Raw genomic sequence first — 16,957 nt, 5'->3', positions numbered from 1 at the left:
TTTTTTTTTTTTTTTTTTTTTTTTTGGTAACCAAACTGACACTGTTTTTGGTTTTCTTAGTTGCTCAAAAGAATTGAACCAGTGGGAACCTTTGACAGAGTATGGCCAATCAAAAGGACATATAAATCCCTACCTAGTACTGGAATGTGCGTGGAGGGTCTCAAACTGGACTGCTATGAAGGAAGCTCTGGTGCAGGTGAGTGAAGGGTTTTTATGACTCTGAAAATGTGCTCTGCTAATGTTTAGTTTCCTTGTTCGTTTTACTGATTATATTTCTAGCAAGTCAGCATTACAGTTCATTTCACAGAAACAGTAAACTGCTCTTTGGAAGTTTTCTTTGATGTCCCAGCACACAGCTGGGTATTTTGGCAACCAAGGCATATTATTTCATCAGACAAACGTGGTTCTCTTTTCTGTCTCTTTATAAAGCTGTGCTGCTTAAGAAATTTGCATTTCTTAACTAGATAGCAGTTTCATAGGCAGGGCAGGTAAAAGATTTGTTGCATGGGACTGAGTCATTAAAAAGCAACAAATGCTTGCCCCAGAAGTGTGTGCCAGCAGTGATATCTGGAGGAACTTATGACAGACCCTTGCAGATACATGGTATTAGATAAACTAAACTTACAGGTATGCAGTTTAGAGAAGGGTGGGGAGAACATTTTTGTATTTTAAGCCTTTGCAGGAACAAAAGTTCCTTTTGTGGAATGGAGTAAGGTATGATAGTACGTCTATTACAGTCTCTGTGGGCAACATAACTAAGCTGCCAGGTCTAAAATGAAAAAGCCTGTTGCTTCTGTTTTTTTTGTGTTTGTTTCAGCACCTGGAAGGCAAAGCCAAAGTGTTCCCAGCTTTTACTGTTCAAAGTTAAAACAGTTAAACACAATTTCTGTTCATCTCCACTGTCCTTGAGGGAGGAATAAGACAAATATATAAAAATGTGAAGGTCAGGGAATTGTCAACTAAATTTGATTTACATTAATTGCCTTTTTGTATCTGAGGAATATTTGCCCTCAGGTAATGCAGTGTTTCAGGATCCTTGTTAAGGGATTTCAGGTTATTCACGGATGGCTCTTGCCTGTCTTCTGTTAGCATGTTGTGCCTTCCTGAACATCTCTCAAATTGGTTTTCAGAGATCCAGCTGCGGCAATTTTTCTTTGAACATGCACGCACTAGGTTGCGTTGTTCTCTGTGGTACAATCAGCATCGTGTTCAGCTAAAACTCTTTCCAGGTTGTGAAAAGGCAAATAACGTTACAGAGAGCAGCTGTTTTGCCTCTCTTGCCTGAACTGTTCTCTCTTTTTCAGTCATGGAGTTCTAAGTCTGTGGATTTATGGCAAGGGCATTGGCGAAATGCCATAGAGTTGTGTGAGGGGTTTTGTTCTTTTTTCCTTCTTTCTCTACCCTGTTAAACTACTTTGCATTTGTAGAACTTGAAGGCAGTTTCCAGGCATCAGACAAAAAAATTCCAGGCATCAGACAAAAACTTAAAACTGGTGTAAAACTTAAAGCAATCACAATTTCAAATGAAGCTTTACATTCATGTGTTACTTAAATGGAAGCAGTCTGCTCTGTATGCATCATTAATATGCAGACTTTTAGGGCTGGGAAAATGTTGCTAGGCAGTTAAAAGAGCAAACTCCCCCCCGCCCCAGCCCTGAAAAAGCAGCACGTGAAATCTCTTGAGTTTCAGCATTGATTGGTTGGAGAGGCTTGTATACATTGCAGATTATGCCAGTGGTTATTATTTGAATGAAGATAGTGACAAATTTGAGGTTGTTTATATATGATGGGAAATGTATTGGGATTACGTGCTTGGCCCAAGCCATTTTTCTTATTTTCTTACATTTATAGCTTTGCCTAGCAGAGGTATAATAGAAGGTTTGCTGTTCTTTCCGATACAATGTTTTCTGTGGTAGGCCCTGGACAGTACATCCAGGGATTGCTTCTTGTATCCATCTCCTTTTGCTTTCTGTTTAAGTACTCAGTGTTTTATTACTGTGAAGTAACTGCTAGATTTCTGATTTTATTCTCATTTTGGGTCTACTTCAGTTCCATTTGAAATGAAGCTCATTTGATTTTTATAGCGTATCCATTATGCATAATTTTTAAGTAACTTGGAAGGGCCAGGGGTTAGAGCAAGTGTGGTTAAGGCTGGAGTGTGGAGGTGTAATTGGAGTCCGAGAGGTGACAGACAATGAGACCCGGCAAAGGACTTCAGGCAACGAGCCTGACACTGGGAAGCAAACGAGAAGAAAATGAGGTGAGTATGAAGGAGGTTGGAGGAGAACAAATTGATAAGGGGTGGCAGGGGTGACTGGGCAAGTAGACTGAAGCAAGAAGTTGAGGAAAGTGATTTCCTCTGAAATGTAAAAGAATTTTGTAAAACTAGCAGAGAGGAAGGAGGCATTGAATGAAAAGTTGCAGGGGGCATCAGTGAGATTGGCTGTGCAGGAGACAGGGCTTGAACTGACTGGCAGTGAGAGACGGGGGACTGGACTTGCCTAAGATGGTGATGATGATTACTAGGAAGGGATAGGTGACTTTTTGGAGAAAATATGCTTTGATTCTGCATAAATAAGATAAAGTAAATCAAATCATAATGCCTAAGCACAAGGGCATGTTTAATTTTGAGATGATTAACTTTCAAATATATTCCCTGAACAATTTTTTGTGTGTATAATCTTTATGCTAGAAAGCATACAAGTAAAAGTACCTAAACCACTTTCAAGGAGGAGTAGGCTTTCATGAAGTGAAACTGTTTGAATCTACAGTTTTTACCAAAGAAAGAAGAGAAAACAACAAATATTATTTGAAAATATAGAAAAACATCCTTAAAGTTACTCTCCATTTTCTGAGAAAATACAACAGAAATACATAGGTAAACACTTCTACCTCAGAGCAAATTTTGAAGAATTCTTTAGCATGCAAAAGACTGGCCATATTTAGGTAACTTCCTCCTTATCCTGTCTTAAGCATCTTCTTCCCCAATTACACTTTTTAAAGAATGCTCTCATGTGAATCAGCAATGACGATTGTACTTGCGAGGTTGCTATAAAAATGTCAATCCATACAGCTATCTCGGACTTCCTGGGACAAATGACAGATTTGTGTGTTGGAGTCACCAGTAGATTTTTTTGGGRGGGGGGGGGTATATTTGTGTATGTTGTGTTAGTAGAAATTCTAGAATGAATAGTTTTTGAGTTTTTTTTTTTTCTTCTTCTTTCCTTTTTTTTGTAAGTGGAATCACTTTTTTATAGATTGGTGGAAGCTTTTTTTTTTTTTTTTTAAGAAAAGATACCTCTTATTATAGTAAATGGAGTTGTTTATCTGTGATTAGTCAATGTAGATCCCTAAACCAGATGTAGAACTGGCACCTTAAAGGTGAGAGTATTGTGTTAAATCCCAAGTGGAAAGGAGGTTGCTGGTCTGCAGTCTTGTTACAGAGTGTGACATTACTGGAATTTCTCTGCTAAAGAGGCCAGAGTTTAGAAGGGAGTGAATTGCATGTTTAAAATACAATTTTACTGATAAAGCTCTGAGCAGAGCCTTTGGCAGCATTATTTTTATGCTGCAGAGATTTAGCCAGAAGAATTAGTCCCTCACGTAATTGGGTTTTATTGTTTCATTGTTACTGTTTTGAATCAAGTTTTGAACCAATGTCTATCAGTAAAAAATATTGCACATCAAATTAAAAGTTGACTGTCTAGTTTCATAATATTTGCAAAAGATTAACACGATTATAAAAAATGCTGAGCATCCTTTAATTCCAGTATCTTGCAGGATTAAGTTCCTGCATACAAAATATCCTAACGCTGTGTTTCATTGTGACAACTTATTCTCGCATGATAAATATGCTGAATTGTATGTCTCTCTCAATTTCTTCAAAATCAGGCTGAATATTACTTTTTAATGTAGTGTGTTTATTGTTCTGTAACAATTTCTTTTGTCAGAAGCAAAATAGGTAGGTGCAATCGATATGTTTTTCTTTAAGGGCTAAACTATGAAAACAGTAAAAGTAGTTTAATTAATTAAAGGCAATATTGTCTTTTGGTAGAGGTTAAATTAAGGGTGTCCAACCATTGCAACACTTGAAATTGAATTTTTCCATGTTTGTAGTACTGATGATGCAAATTAAGTAGATGTCTCTAAAGATGGATTTTATCATCTATCAGACATTGTGAAAGCAAATCTATAAGTAATAAGCTGCATGGGCTAGAGAAATTATCTAATACGTGATACATATGTTTTAATTAATATTTTGCTGTTTTAAAAATCACTATTTTGTGCACTATTTAAGTATGCATCTTTTTTGGCTAATTATAGAAATAACATTTTTGAGAAAGCTTTAAAGCCTAAAATAAGAACTATTTTGTACAGTATATTTTAAGCCTAGAGTTATAACAGAATGAAATCTGACAGGTTCTGGTTTGGGTGGCTTGCAAGTAGAATAGAGGTGACAACCACAAGTAAGTGCTGATACACTTTAGCTATAGTTTAGTTATAGTAAATGAGATATTTTCAGTAATGAGGCATTTACTAATGGACTAAGGAGAAGATACTGTAGGCATGAATGGAGCTTCTGTAGCTCTACTCGTGTTCTTGTAAAAGTGTCAGGACACATATTTGCATAAATATTAGGATGGGAAGGAATAATTACTTCTGTGTTGCTATACTCGCTACTCCAATTTTATTGATATTCTTTCATGCTGCTTTTTTAAAAACTGACTTTCAAAAGCTTCTATTAAATGTGTTATTTTATGAAGTTCCATGGTTGATCCACAGGAGAGATCAGAGAAGATGGCAACTATATATCAGTTTCCTAAATCCGTGTGAAGCATTTTTAATAATCTTCCTGTTAAAGTTAAGCCATTAAAATACCAAGTGGCCTTTGATAGGACCCAAGACTCATTTCCATTTGCTCACATTGCCATTGTGTTTAATGATCCAGTAGATAAAGTAATACAAAAAGAGATTATTTTCACTGTGTAAGTGTAGGGTTGCTACCTGGCAGTTTCTCTTTGCTGGCTCAGACATAATAGTCAGTTGAGGATAAGCAAAAATAATGCTTGAAATGGTTAAGATACACTATATCAACAAGAAGATAATGCAGAGGGATTTCTGTGTTGTATATCAAGACAAAAAGGGTTTGTTGCAAAGGGGAAAAAGGGAGGTCAAAGACTTCTGGATTTCAGGCCTGCACTATCAGCTAGTGGGTGATTAAGTGTTTGGGGCATAATTTCAAAGGATGCACTTGTTTTGAAAAATCTTATTTTGTAACTTTTTTTACTCCAAAACACTTGCACACATATGGTTATACAATTCAAGTGCAGTGCTATTTTTAACTGGCATATTTCTATTATTCCTGTTTTTAATTAATTTTTTAAATCATTTTTAGCACTTTCGCCTCATTTAGCACCTGCACTCAGAAATTATTTTGACCTGAATGGGCTAGTTTTAGATGATTTTAAAATTATCAGCTATTTATTCTCATAAATTTAGCAATGGCCTGGAGCGGGCAGTTAGGAAGTGTAATGTTGGCACAAGGTGTTTGCATATATGGAGGAGATTCTTGTAAGTGAGAATTTGACGTTACTTATTCGTAAGGCCCTGAAGCGTTTCAGAAGGTAGTAATGCTTCATCTTAGAAGCATCTTTTTTTCCCTTAACAGGGTGAATTGGTTTACAGTGAGCTTCACACTCCTGTTGCAAGAAAGCTTTTGGCTTGATCAGCTGTCTCTGAACTGTACTACAGTTGTCAGTATAAAAATACCCTACCAGCATATTGTGTGCAGGCACTTTTGCTCTTATGCTGAATTTGCAATTTATTTGCTAGTCCACCCTTACCAAAAACTTCAAGAGAGCAGAAACTCCTGATGTCAGAGATTTCAATATTTTAGTCTGATATTTTTAGATATAGAGCTGATTTTTATTTAAAAAAAAAAAAAGAGTATTTATTTAGGAGGGTTTTTTTTTTTTTATTTCAAAATTTTCTGCATTTACGCATGAATAATCTTTACTAGAACTTTTTCCATTTCATTACCAGGTGGAGCTGAGTTGTCCAAAAGAGATGGCTTGGAAAGTGAACATGTACAGAGGATATTTAGCAATCTGCCATCCTGAAGAGCAGCAGCTTAACTTCATTGAGCGTCTGGTAGAGATGGCGAGCAGCTTAGCTATTCGGGAATGGCGAAGGCTTCCCCACGTAGTGTCGCACGTTCATACTCCCCTTCTCCAGGTAAGAATAAAAGTGTTTTATTATCGATTATTTTCCAGTAGCACGTTTCAGGATTTTTAATGATTATGGGTATAAAATATGTTTTTCTGTACAATACTGTTTGGTTTCTCCTAATGATATTTTTTTGTTAAAAACTGCAGAATGTGCATTTTGATTGGGATTTCTTTTATAATGTTTGTAGTTTACCTGTATCCATTCTGTTTGTGGCCTACAGAGGTAACTATATGTATTATTTAAATATATACATATTACCAAATGTTTGGTTTTTTTCCCCTTCTTTAAGTACAATTTGACACTGGTGTAGGGCTGTAAGTGCTTTTCTATGGCAGGCTGGATGGGCTGGGCTGGTGTGAGCTCCTTCACAGGTGCTCAAGCTGGACTGGTAGAGCAGCCACATGCATGCCCTTTTGGGTTTGCCGTCTCCTTCTGGAAGCATATTTGGGCTAAACATAATGGTAGCAAGAAAGCTTTAATTGTAAATAAAATGCCCAATTTGGTGCATATTGTATAGGATTGCTCTTAGGTTTATTTTTCTTTGTAGCTGGGCTTGGGAGTATAGCAGAAGTCATCAAGAACACTGGGGAAAGGAAGTAGGAAAGAGTCTAATCTTTCAAGTATGTGATATTTCTGATGGACAGGGAATTACTTCCACAAGTTCTGATTGTTGGGAAACATTTCTTAACTGCTGTAAAGGAGACTGGATTGTATTAGACAAACTAATATGTGTACCTTAAAGCTTCATGTCGTGGTCTTCAGTTTTATTAGTCGTCCTGCTAGGTTATTTGGATCAACATTACATTATATTCTTGCAGTACTGTTGTAAAAAGAAATCCCATGACAAACCACAATGTTTCACAGACGGAGGGGTCTTGCAGGTTGGAAAAGAGCCATCTTGGCTTCTCTCATGTAATTTGACGCCAACTACAGGACAGAAAATCTCTTTGCTGTGTGTGGGAAACCATATTTCAGTAATGCTCCTTGTCCACGTGTGGGTGCACTTCTCCAAATTTAGCTGTGCTGGTTGGAAAGGATACTGCTCCCAGCTAACTGCCTCATTTTAATTGTGATAGGTTATGGAGTGCTCACGTGAGTAGGTCAGCTGGAAAATTTGAAACAGGGTAACCTCCGTCAGGGGCTGTTTGCTGAACTGGTAAGGGATGGATGGCTTGAATCGGAAGAGGATGGATCCCTCTGGCCTCACTGCTTTGGGATCTGCCAGAGATCTATGTGCTTCCTGGAGAAAAATGGACAAAGCAAACAAAGTTCTGAGAGGAGCTCGCTCCTAAAATAGTTCTAGCAATGAAGCAGTGTGCTGGCTTGTCCAGAATGAATGAGGGGCAGCTAACTAATCTAATTAATTTTGGGTTACGAGAACTTAAAAAAAGCTGGGTATCATCTAATCTTAAGTGACTTAATTTAATTCTTTGTAGAGATCTTTTAAAATGTGGGAAGAAGTTTGTAACTTGAATTTCTTACTGTCCTGTAAAATTACTGCAGTATATTGCATGTGGTCTTAAACAGAGACAGCTGGATGTTCAGATAAACCCTTGTGAGCATCCTTAAATCCCCGACTTAAAAAGGATGAGTGACTTTCCAGTTGGATAACCGAGTGCGTACAGAGAGAATGGGCCAAGCTAACATTTTCATGCCACTTTTCTACTTATTTACTTCTTTCTTTCTTAACTCTGTTACCCATTTATGGGAGAAGATAGAGCTCATTGGCTGCTTCTGAATCATTAACAAGCATTTTGATCTCAAAATGGGGCCTGCTGTTTTCTGTCTTCCTGTAGGGGAATATTGCTTGGAATAATGAAAGGAAAAGATTGCTTTTCTTTCATCCTTGTTAAATAGGTCCTTGATGCTTATTTCAATGCAGTATTTTAGCCCTCAAATCATTCCGTATTACAATATAAAGAACCTACTATTTTCCTGTATTTATTTAAAAGTAAACTGTTTTTAAGGTGCTGTGCCATAGGTACATCTTTATTTTTATAGCTTGTGAAACATTTTATTTAGCTCTTTCAAGAGTGGCATTTCAATTTAAAGAACTACGTTTAAATCATGTGCCTTTAGTCTTTCTCTTTGGCTTATGTGTTACTCAGAAAAATGATGCACACACAAAAAAAAACAGAGGAAAGGACTAGCGTCTTGTCCCTTCCTGAAGAGTTTGTGAGAACTTGCTGTGACCGTTTTTTGTTGTTTTTTAGACCTCCAGAAAATATTTTGGTGAAGCACCTGGCACAACTTTAATCATACAGACTATGCAGTTTAATTAAGTGAGATGAAATAACAAGTATAACGTGGGGAAAACTGCATAGCCAGTGTCCCTTGCACTTTCACGTGCGCTTCATGCAGTAGGGACTCCTGCTTCCTTTCTAAACGTATAAAACATCAACACTTATCCTTTTGCTTTGTTTTGGATTTAATTATGTAAAAATTTCATTTTGCAACGGTAAGGCAGGAATTTTGCGGAGTCGCTGTTACTGCCAGGTGTAACTGACTGGAGCTAGGTGCCTAAACTCTTCTCTGGAAAATGGGACTTGGCCTCAAGACGCTTCCAGAAGCTCCTTGGAGGTGTCCGTGTGCCCGTCGTTGTCACTGCACGGTCAGGCTGGGGAAGGCTTGGGTTCGGCTTGTCACGCAGTACGTGACCTCGACTAAACGTGCCGCTAATTTGTCATCGTTTGAAGGGCTGAGCGTGCCCCGCTCCAGCTTCACTGCTATCGGTGCATGTGGCTAAGCCCAGCTCGTTGTTGGCGGGGAACCGTTCGTCCCCAAGGGGAAACTCGGGGATATCTCCGCACAATATAACCTGGGATGGGATAGCAGGGGTGCACTGCTAGGTGGACCAGTGCTCAGAAACCTTACTGCAGAAATGTGGAAGGTCCTGCTTTTTCCAAGTTCTGCTCAGTCTGGAGGCTTCTGCAACGCTGTACGAGATGAGTGCTTCCCTGTGTGTGGTAGGTTCCCGCGTCCGCGCGCTCTGCGGCCTTGCCCGTGGCGAGGGCTCCCGCTGCAGCCCGCACCTTGCCCGGCAGGTCAGACAGCGCGGGGGAGCGGGATTCGGCACGGCGGGAGGCAGCTGCCAGGAGGCCGCTCGGATACAAGCGATAACACAGAGCGGCCTTTGGCTGAGCCGCTCGCTTACAGCCAGCGGATTTCTTGTCCGAATTAATTCCTTCCTGCTAAGTTTTCGTTGATATTTTAAGTTTTTTCTCCCCGAAGATTGGCAGTATCTGCAGTGTGAAAGGATCAGCATTGCTGTATAAAGTATTTAAATGCTTTCAAATATCAATTGAGGCAATTTTTTAAAATAATCTTGTATGTATATATCTCTCTTGAAGAAATGATAAAATAGGCAGTGAATGACAGAGGTACAAATGCAGCAGTGAATTTGCACTGCAGTAATTACTTTTTTTTTTTTTAATATCAGATAGCATGTGATTAAATACCTGTGAGAAAATTAAATTTACGTGATGAATGAGTGTAGGATGAAGGTTAAGCTATTGTGAGAGCTGATACTGAGATGATTGTAGGAAAATATTACTTTCCTTAATTTATTTTGTTTCAAGAGATTTGACTCCGTAAATTTGGAGTGATTTTTTTTTTTTTTTAAATAACTTATCTTATTTGGTTGATTAACAGTGAATACAGCTGTTATCTACCGAGAGGTAGCTCAGAGAATACTACGTTGCTTTTATTGTACTACAGGTAATTAAATTCCCTGAAAGTTTGTGGGCCTTTTCTTCAGGTTGTTGAAGTTTAGCAAAATGTCTGCTGCCATGAGTAAGTTTGAGACTGCTGCCATCTTCTGTTTGTCCCTTTCAGTAACTTAGGAACATCAGATGTCTGTAAAAAGCCATTCTCAGCCCAAGTAAATTCTCAAATCTAAGGCCATTGCAGAATGCCTTAAGGTAATAGCTTCAGGAAGGCATACGGTAGCGTTTCTGTATGCTTAGGTTTCTGTTGAGAAGGACCAGGGAATATATGCTATTAAAAGTTTTGTTTTAATCAAGGGAATATTTAAAATCAATATTTCTACCTCAGCCTGCTGCTTTAGCAGGTTGTATATGCCCTCACTTGTGCTTTTCTGTGATTGGGGTTGATATAGTAAATTCAGACTGCGTGCTAGGATTTAATTCTAACCTAAATGCTTAGACTTTTAGCCAGTAATAATAATAGAATGCTATTTTTTTTTAACCTGTGTTTTGAGATCTTCCCCGTGACTGTGGCGTTGTAATATGCAGCGACACGTGCGGGGCGCTCATCGGTTTTATTTAGATGTGGGAGAAGAGGGGGCAGGGGTGAAGAGAGAGTGCAAATTCAAACAAACTGTTTCCTTCGGTTTTTGTGGAAAAAAAAATGCTTCTGATAAATAAGACACTGCCATTTGTGGAATAATTTGTGAAAACATGTGCAGTTCAAAATAGGAGAAATTATGAGGGGATTTTTACCTTCATTTTATCAAGGAAAGACATGTTATAGTTGGCGAAAGTTAAAACTTTCAGTCAAATGCATGGTACTATAGGAAGAAGACATTAACTACAGATGAGGAATGTCTGTTCACAACGGGATAATGTTAGTGTGTTAAGTTGGCTCAGAAAGGGGTGTGCACGGTGTAACGGCTTGATACTTCTGCCTCGCTGGAGAGGACGCCTGAAGTTATGCAGTGACCTTTGCAAGTAGATAGGAAGGTGCTTTATGGCCTTGATATTTTATTTCTATTTTATTTTTTATTTGAAAATTTTTAAATTTTTTCTTTTCTTTTCTTTTCTTTTACTTTTTAAGACTGGCCACCGTTGATAGAAATCTTATGCAGGTGACAGTGGCTGAATTTCACATTTCAGTCAAAGACTAAAGTGTTGAATCAATCTCCTGGCGTTTTTTTGCTGTTTTTGCTCAATGATTAAATTGGTTAATCATGATTTAAAGGTGAAATCATTAGTTGAGATCTTTTTCTAGCGATGAAATTGGCCAGCGGATTGTACCATCCTTTATGATGATTTATATTGTTTAATGTTTTCTAGGCAGCACAACAAATAATTGAACTTCAAGAAGCAGCCCAAATAAATGCAGGATTACAGCCAACTAATCTAGGGAGGAACAACAGCCTCCATGATATGAAGACTGTCGTAAAGACTTGGAGGAACAGGTTACCTATTGTGTCAGATGACTTATCCCATTGGAGCAGCATTTTCATGTGGAGACAACATCATTACCAGGGTAAAACTGCCTGGTCCAGCATGCATTCATCATGTAATTTTCCAGACAACACATTGTTTGAAATAAGTTCTTTGTATTCTTTTTATTTAAGCATATGGGAATTTTGTTGATTTTCGACAAGTGATTGTTTTTGTTGAATTTCCATTTATATGTTCCATTTTCTTAAATCATCATTTCATGTGTGTATATTATGTAAGATTTTGCTGCATATACAGTTTCATTTATAATGACAAACGTTTCGTGTTTCATCTCTAGCCATTGTAACTGCGTATGAGAATAGTTCTCAGCATGATCCTAGTTCCAATAATGCTATGTTGGGAGTTCATGCTTCTGCATCGGCAATTATCCAGTATGGAAAGATAGCGCGAAAACAAGGGCTGGTCAACGTAGCTCTGGATATACTGAGCCGCATTCATACCATTCCAACGGTGCCCATCGTGGACTGCTTTCAGAAAATTCGCCAGCAAGTTAAATGTTACCTTCAGCTGGCAGGAGTCATGGGCAAAAATGAATGTATGCAGGTACGTTAGCTTTATCTCTGAAACTGTTGTTGTAACTSGGGGGGGGGGGGGATGGCTTCCAGAACCACCATATGCAGTTTGCAGTGATTTGAATAGGTAACGCATATACAGAACAGGGTCTGAATTTGCTTGGTCGCGTTGTGGGTAAATGCATAAAGTTGTTTTAAGTAAGACTGTTAGAGTTAAAAGCAAACAGTCACTGTCCTCTTTGAACTGAATACTGTGAGTATTTTAAAAATTAGTCAAATAAGAGTAAAGGAGAAACAGATTTTTAAAATCTTTTAAGAGATAAATGGAACAGACTAGTGTGATTTGCAAAAGAAACAATACTATCGCAAGACTAGGTGAAGACCTAAATAAAGATTTTGAGTGATTTACACTGTATGAGTGATGCATACTGGCATACTGAAGTGAAACAGTGAGTTAAATGGATAGGAAAAAAGAACTGTGACTAGGCAAAAAAACCCTGACATAAGGTCAGCCAACTTTAAGGTGGAAATGACAAATCCATCATCTGTTGAGCTTTGGCTATAACATCTAGTAGTTTTGCATAGGCCAATAGGAACTTAAAGTTGGTTTCAGTCCACGTTTTTTTAAAGGATAATTAAATAGAAAATAAGTTACAAACAGTAAAAATTCATGCTGTTTAAAAATCAGGAGGATATTTTGGCTGTTTTTTATGGCACTTTCACTTTGATAGAAACTTCCATTTTAGAAGGCTTTTTTTCATTAAGGTTTATTTAACAGGGTCTTGAAGTTATTGAATCAACTAATCTGAAGTACTTCACCAAGGAGATGACTGCCGAGTTCTATGCGTTGAAGGGGATGTTCTTGGCACAGATTAACAAGTAAGCGTGTTGGCTGGAAGAGCCACTAGCACACATTTAAGAAAAATGCAGCTGACATACTTAAACACAATATTTAAGCAAGAAAGTTGTTCCATATGTTTATACAGACTAAAATTTGGCACAGCTGTTAAAGAAAGTAAAAGTACAGGTGACACTTGGTTGCTGAGCTGTTTAAAGATGTAATGACTGGTGATACTTCTAAGTATTATCGGAAGACTAGCTAAAGCAAACATTGCATCAGTTCTTTTTTTTTTTTTTATGTTTTATTTTGGCGAAGGGGGTGGGGTGAAGGGAAGGGGCACGGAGAAAGGATCTACCCAAAGCTTAACAGCTTAATATACTTTTTTCCCTGGTTCCGTGACTACTTTGTTAGTCAAACGGATGAAGACTTGAGTAATTTCTTAGTGTAGTTGACAAAAGGAGGTGGCTTTAACTGTGTTTTCAATGTAAGCATCATATACAAAACTAAGGAAAAAATGCTGTTCAGTCTATAAGCTTAGAACTGTCTAAACAAAACTAGCATACCTCTGTCTTTTTTTGTTGTTGTTTCTGTTTCATTGTACATTGTATATGTCCCTCTTGTAAGCTATAACTGTTCAAGGCATAAGAAGATGTTGTGGCATAATTCAGAGTGCTTAGACAAATCTGCTGTATCATCCAATATGGAAATGTGACACAAACTCATTTCAGATAATTGAATTGGAAAGATTAATGTGGTATGTGTTGGAGACATCTTGCATTACAGCAATTAAAGAACACCTAAGTGCAAACATTGCTTTCAGACAAATACCTTTCTAATGTTTTTGCTTTATGCTGACAAGCATTTTATTACTTTGAGGAAGATCTCTCTTTAATCTAGTAAACAAATATCTTAGTGGTCAAATTTTGCCTGGTGATACCTTAAAACCCCTTCAGATTTCAATGGCTTTTTGTATGCATGATTTTTAATAGCAGTATTAATACATGCTACATATAGGTGGAATCACTCCTTTACCACTCATATGGTAGACACTTACTGAATGAAATCCATCAGCTTTTAAGCTGTACACTTCCGCTCCACATAGCAATTTAAGTCAGGAAATGATGAATATCTTCTTCTGTGGATACAAGAGAGAATTTTAAATAGGCAGAATGTAATTACTTTGAAAAGTGCAATGGGCTTTTTTATGACGACAGATGAGCTTAGTTGTAGTTGAGGTGTAAAGAGAAGAAATTCTACTCTTTCCTCCTCCCTGCTTTTTTTTTTTTTAGTGCAGGCAGAAAAAGTAAATAGCTAAAACTGTCTGTTTGTTTCTTCAGGATAGGATGGGTAATGGGTTTTATTTAAAACACAGTTCTGATTTATTTACAGTTTCTAAATCTTGCCAAAAATAAATACAGCATTTTTTAACATTGCAGTTGCATACAGTTAGGAAGCATGGCCACGGGTTGAAGTGCAGCCCTTGGGAATGTGACTCCCGCTTCCCTGTGTGCCAGCCAAACCAGGAGTTAAAGGTCACCTGTGGTGTTGCAGCTCCCTGAGCTGCCCCTTCTCTGAGCAAGGTGATAGAAACCATATTAAAAAAGTCATCTCAGGTGTCAGGAATGATAGATAGTAGAGAGGGAGAAAAGAAAATCTAGTGGAAAATCCTGTTGTTGTAAAAGGGAAGTAGTGATACCAAGTCATTTATCAGGCTGCTCCCGTGGCAGTGTGCTTCAAGACCTCAAAGGAGGGTACAGAAAGCCATGGAAAGAAAGTAGCACGCTTGTGTAACGTAGAAACTAATATGCACTTTGACAGATAAAGTTACTTTCATTTTATCATTTTAACCCAACAGGTAGTCATTTTAATTTGTTTATCATTGCAGACTATGATCCTCCAAGCTAATAATATTTTTATATATTTTAAGAATGAGACAAACAAGCATTACTTACGCTTGTGCTGTTTATCTAAATGCTTATCCTGTAAGACAAAAGTGGAGTACTTCTGTATTAAAGGATCTCAGAATGCTTTTAAAAGCTCCTTCAATTCAGTAATGTGTATGTGAGTTTTCTCATCTTTTATTTTTGTGCCTGAAATGTTAATGTAAATTCCACAGGATTATATGGATTCAAGGGCTGTATTTACATTGTGATGAATCATGCTAAACCTTAAACTAGAAACTTTTGAGGAAACCTAGAGAAGACTTTAGAACTATCAAACTAATAATCTTTTGGTTATCAAAACAGATTTTTCTGAATCTAAGAGCTGTATGATTAGCCTTCATATTCCTTCAGTTTTTGCTGTTGAAAAATAAACATTTTAGCTGTGGAGATCAGAAACTGACTTTTTCTAGATAACTTTGTTTGTAAATTCTTCATGACTGGTGTGGGTAAACAGTTAAGTAAGATGTAGTCCACCAAAGAATAGCTAATATGACATCTTCCCAATTTTGCTTTTTTCTCACCTCCAGTTTTGCTCAGCAGAGAAGTATTTTTAATGTGTTTTAATGCTTTTGCTCTTCTTGTGTTATCATTCATTCTTCTTTCTCTCCCAGTATCTTATTCTCTTGTTTGGGTTGCAATTGCAATGCAGTCCTGGGCAGTTTTTGTTGCTGATGCTGCTGCAAAGGAAGATCGGTCAGTGCTAGGATATGGAAAAGGGCCCTATTGTAGCTGGCATGTTTTTTTGGGGGGGAAAATGTTGCTTATTAATTCCAAAGTGTTATTATTTCTCTTTGACCTACTTATTTGAAACAGACTCAGGTTGAGTCAGTTATAATATAGATAATAGATAAAAGCTATAATATAGCTGCTATTAAATGAAAGAACTTCTCAGGTAAGTGAAAGGGAAACGCAACGTTTCTGGGATACTCTAACACTATCTATGTTCTTTCCTGTAGTGACTAATTCAAATGTGGGATATCATTACGATATAGCTTAGGCTGGGGTATACTGGATGCTCATGGGATGAAGGAATAAGAGGATAAGCGACAGGATGAGATTCATTGCTAAGCTTGGATATCATGTTTATTCTTGATTGGTAGTAGCTGAGCACTTGATTTAAAAAAAATAAATGTAGTTTGTTTTATTTCTAAACAATGGAAGTTTTTTAGTTTTTTAGGGAGTATCTGGATATCTTAAACATTTATGTAATTGTTCCCATTATGAAACATTTACTTTCATAGGTTCTGAATGCTAAGGAAAGCTAAGAGAAAGCAGTCGTAAGAGCTTGCTGGAGAACTTAGTGGAAAGATATCATTCAGTATTAAACAAGTGGTTGAGTTACCCTATCAGATTTCTGCCTCTTAGATAATGTAATAATTTTGTATTGATACAAAATGAAGATTCACACTTGTCACAACGTAGGTCTGAAGAAGCGAACAAAGCTTTTTCTGCAGCTGTGCAGATGCACGATGTGCTAGTGAAAGCATGGGCCATGTGGGGTGATTACCTGGAGAATATCTTTGTGAAAGAACGTCAGCTCCACCTGGGAGTGTCTGCTATTACTTGCTACCTGCATGCGTGTCGTCATCAGAATGAGAGCAAATCAAGAAAATACTTAGCAAAGGTAAGATCTAGATGTTTTTTTAAAAAAATTGGAGCTCCACCTCTTCAGAAGAGGTTGGAATTGTGTTGATATGCCTGAAATTGTGTAATTAGAGGAAGCTCGGTTACTGACTGAAAGCTTTAATTTGGGCTGAAAGTTTACATATGGTTACAGCAGAGGATCATTACATGTAGTTTATGATGGATTTTTATATTTCATCAGGAGTTTTTAGATGTGAATCTTTTTTCTCTGTGGGAGAAAGGGGCAAAATTCTCCATGTTCAGCTTTTCTATTATATGATGCAGTGAGAAATCTGAAGAAAGGCATGGTGTGGTGCTTTAAAAAGTATCATGAGCTGGTGTCTGTTTATCATTGGAATGGATGATCATATTAACTTTTACCTCTCTATTGCATTTTACTCAAAAAAGGCTTTTTCTGTAAGTTTTTATTCTATTTCCACAAAATTTCAGTGAAAGTTCTTTGCATTATATATGTCTCAGTTTGGGTATATTTAATATCCCTCATGAAGAAAATTTAAAAACTATTGACAGACTGTGGAAGTCATTCTGTTTTGCACGTGAAGCAAACAGAAAATATTTTTAGTGCTCACTTAGCACTCTGAA

General features: G+C 37.4%; 1 protein-coding gene across 11 annotated transcripts in view; it reads left to right on the top strand.

The window, feature by feature from the left end:
* TRRAP (transformation/transcription domain associated protein) overlaps window positions 1–16,957 on the top strand; it is a 100,964-nt gene that overhangs the window by 59,800 nt on the left and 24,207 nt on the right. For 7 of the 11 annotated variants that reach the window (XM_026083040.1, XM_026083034.1, XM_026083029.1 and 4 more), the window contains 6 exons: window positions 61–196; window positions 6,043–6,234; window positions 11,262–11,490; window positions 11,713–11,978; window positions 12,726–12,826; window positions 16,154–16,355. In XM_026083040.1, the coding sequence (XP_025938825.1) occupies window positions 61–196; window positions 6,043–6,234; window positions 11,262–11,490; window positions 11,713–11,978; window positions 12,726–12,826; window positions 16,154–16,355 (1,126 nt within the window). Of the gene's footprint in view, window positions 1–60; window positions 197–6,042; window positions 6,235–11,261; window positions 11,491–11,712; window positions 11,979–12,725; window positions 12,827–16,153; window positions 16,356–16,957 lie in introns of those variants that run through there. The other 4 variants (XM_026083031.1, XM_026083035.1, XM_026083033.1 and 1 more) reach the window with 2 other exon arrangements.

This window comes from Apteryx rowi, unplaced genomic scaffold (assembly GCF_003343035.1).
Source record: "Apteryx rowi isolate R43461 unplaced genomic scaffold, aptRow1 scaffold_6, whole genome shotgun sequence".
NCBI lineage: Eukaryota > Metazoa > Chordata > Aves > Apterygiformes > Apterygidae > Apteryx > Apteryx rowi.
This window is presented reverse-complemented; position numbering and strand designations above follow the sequence as displayed.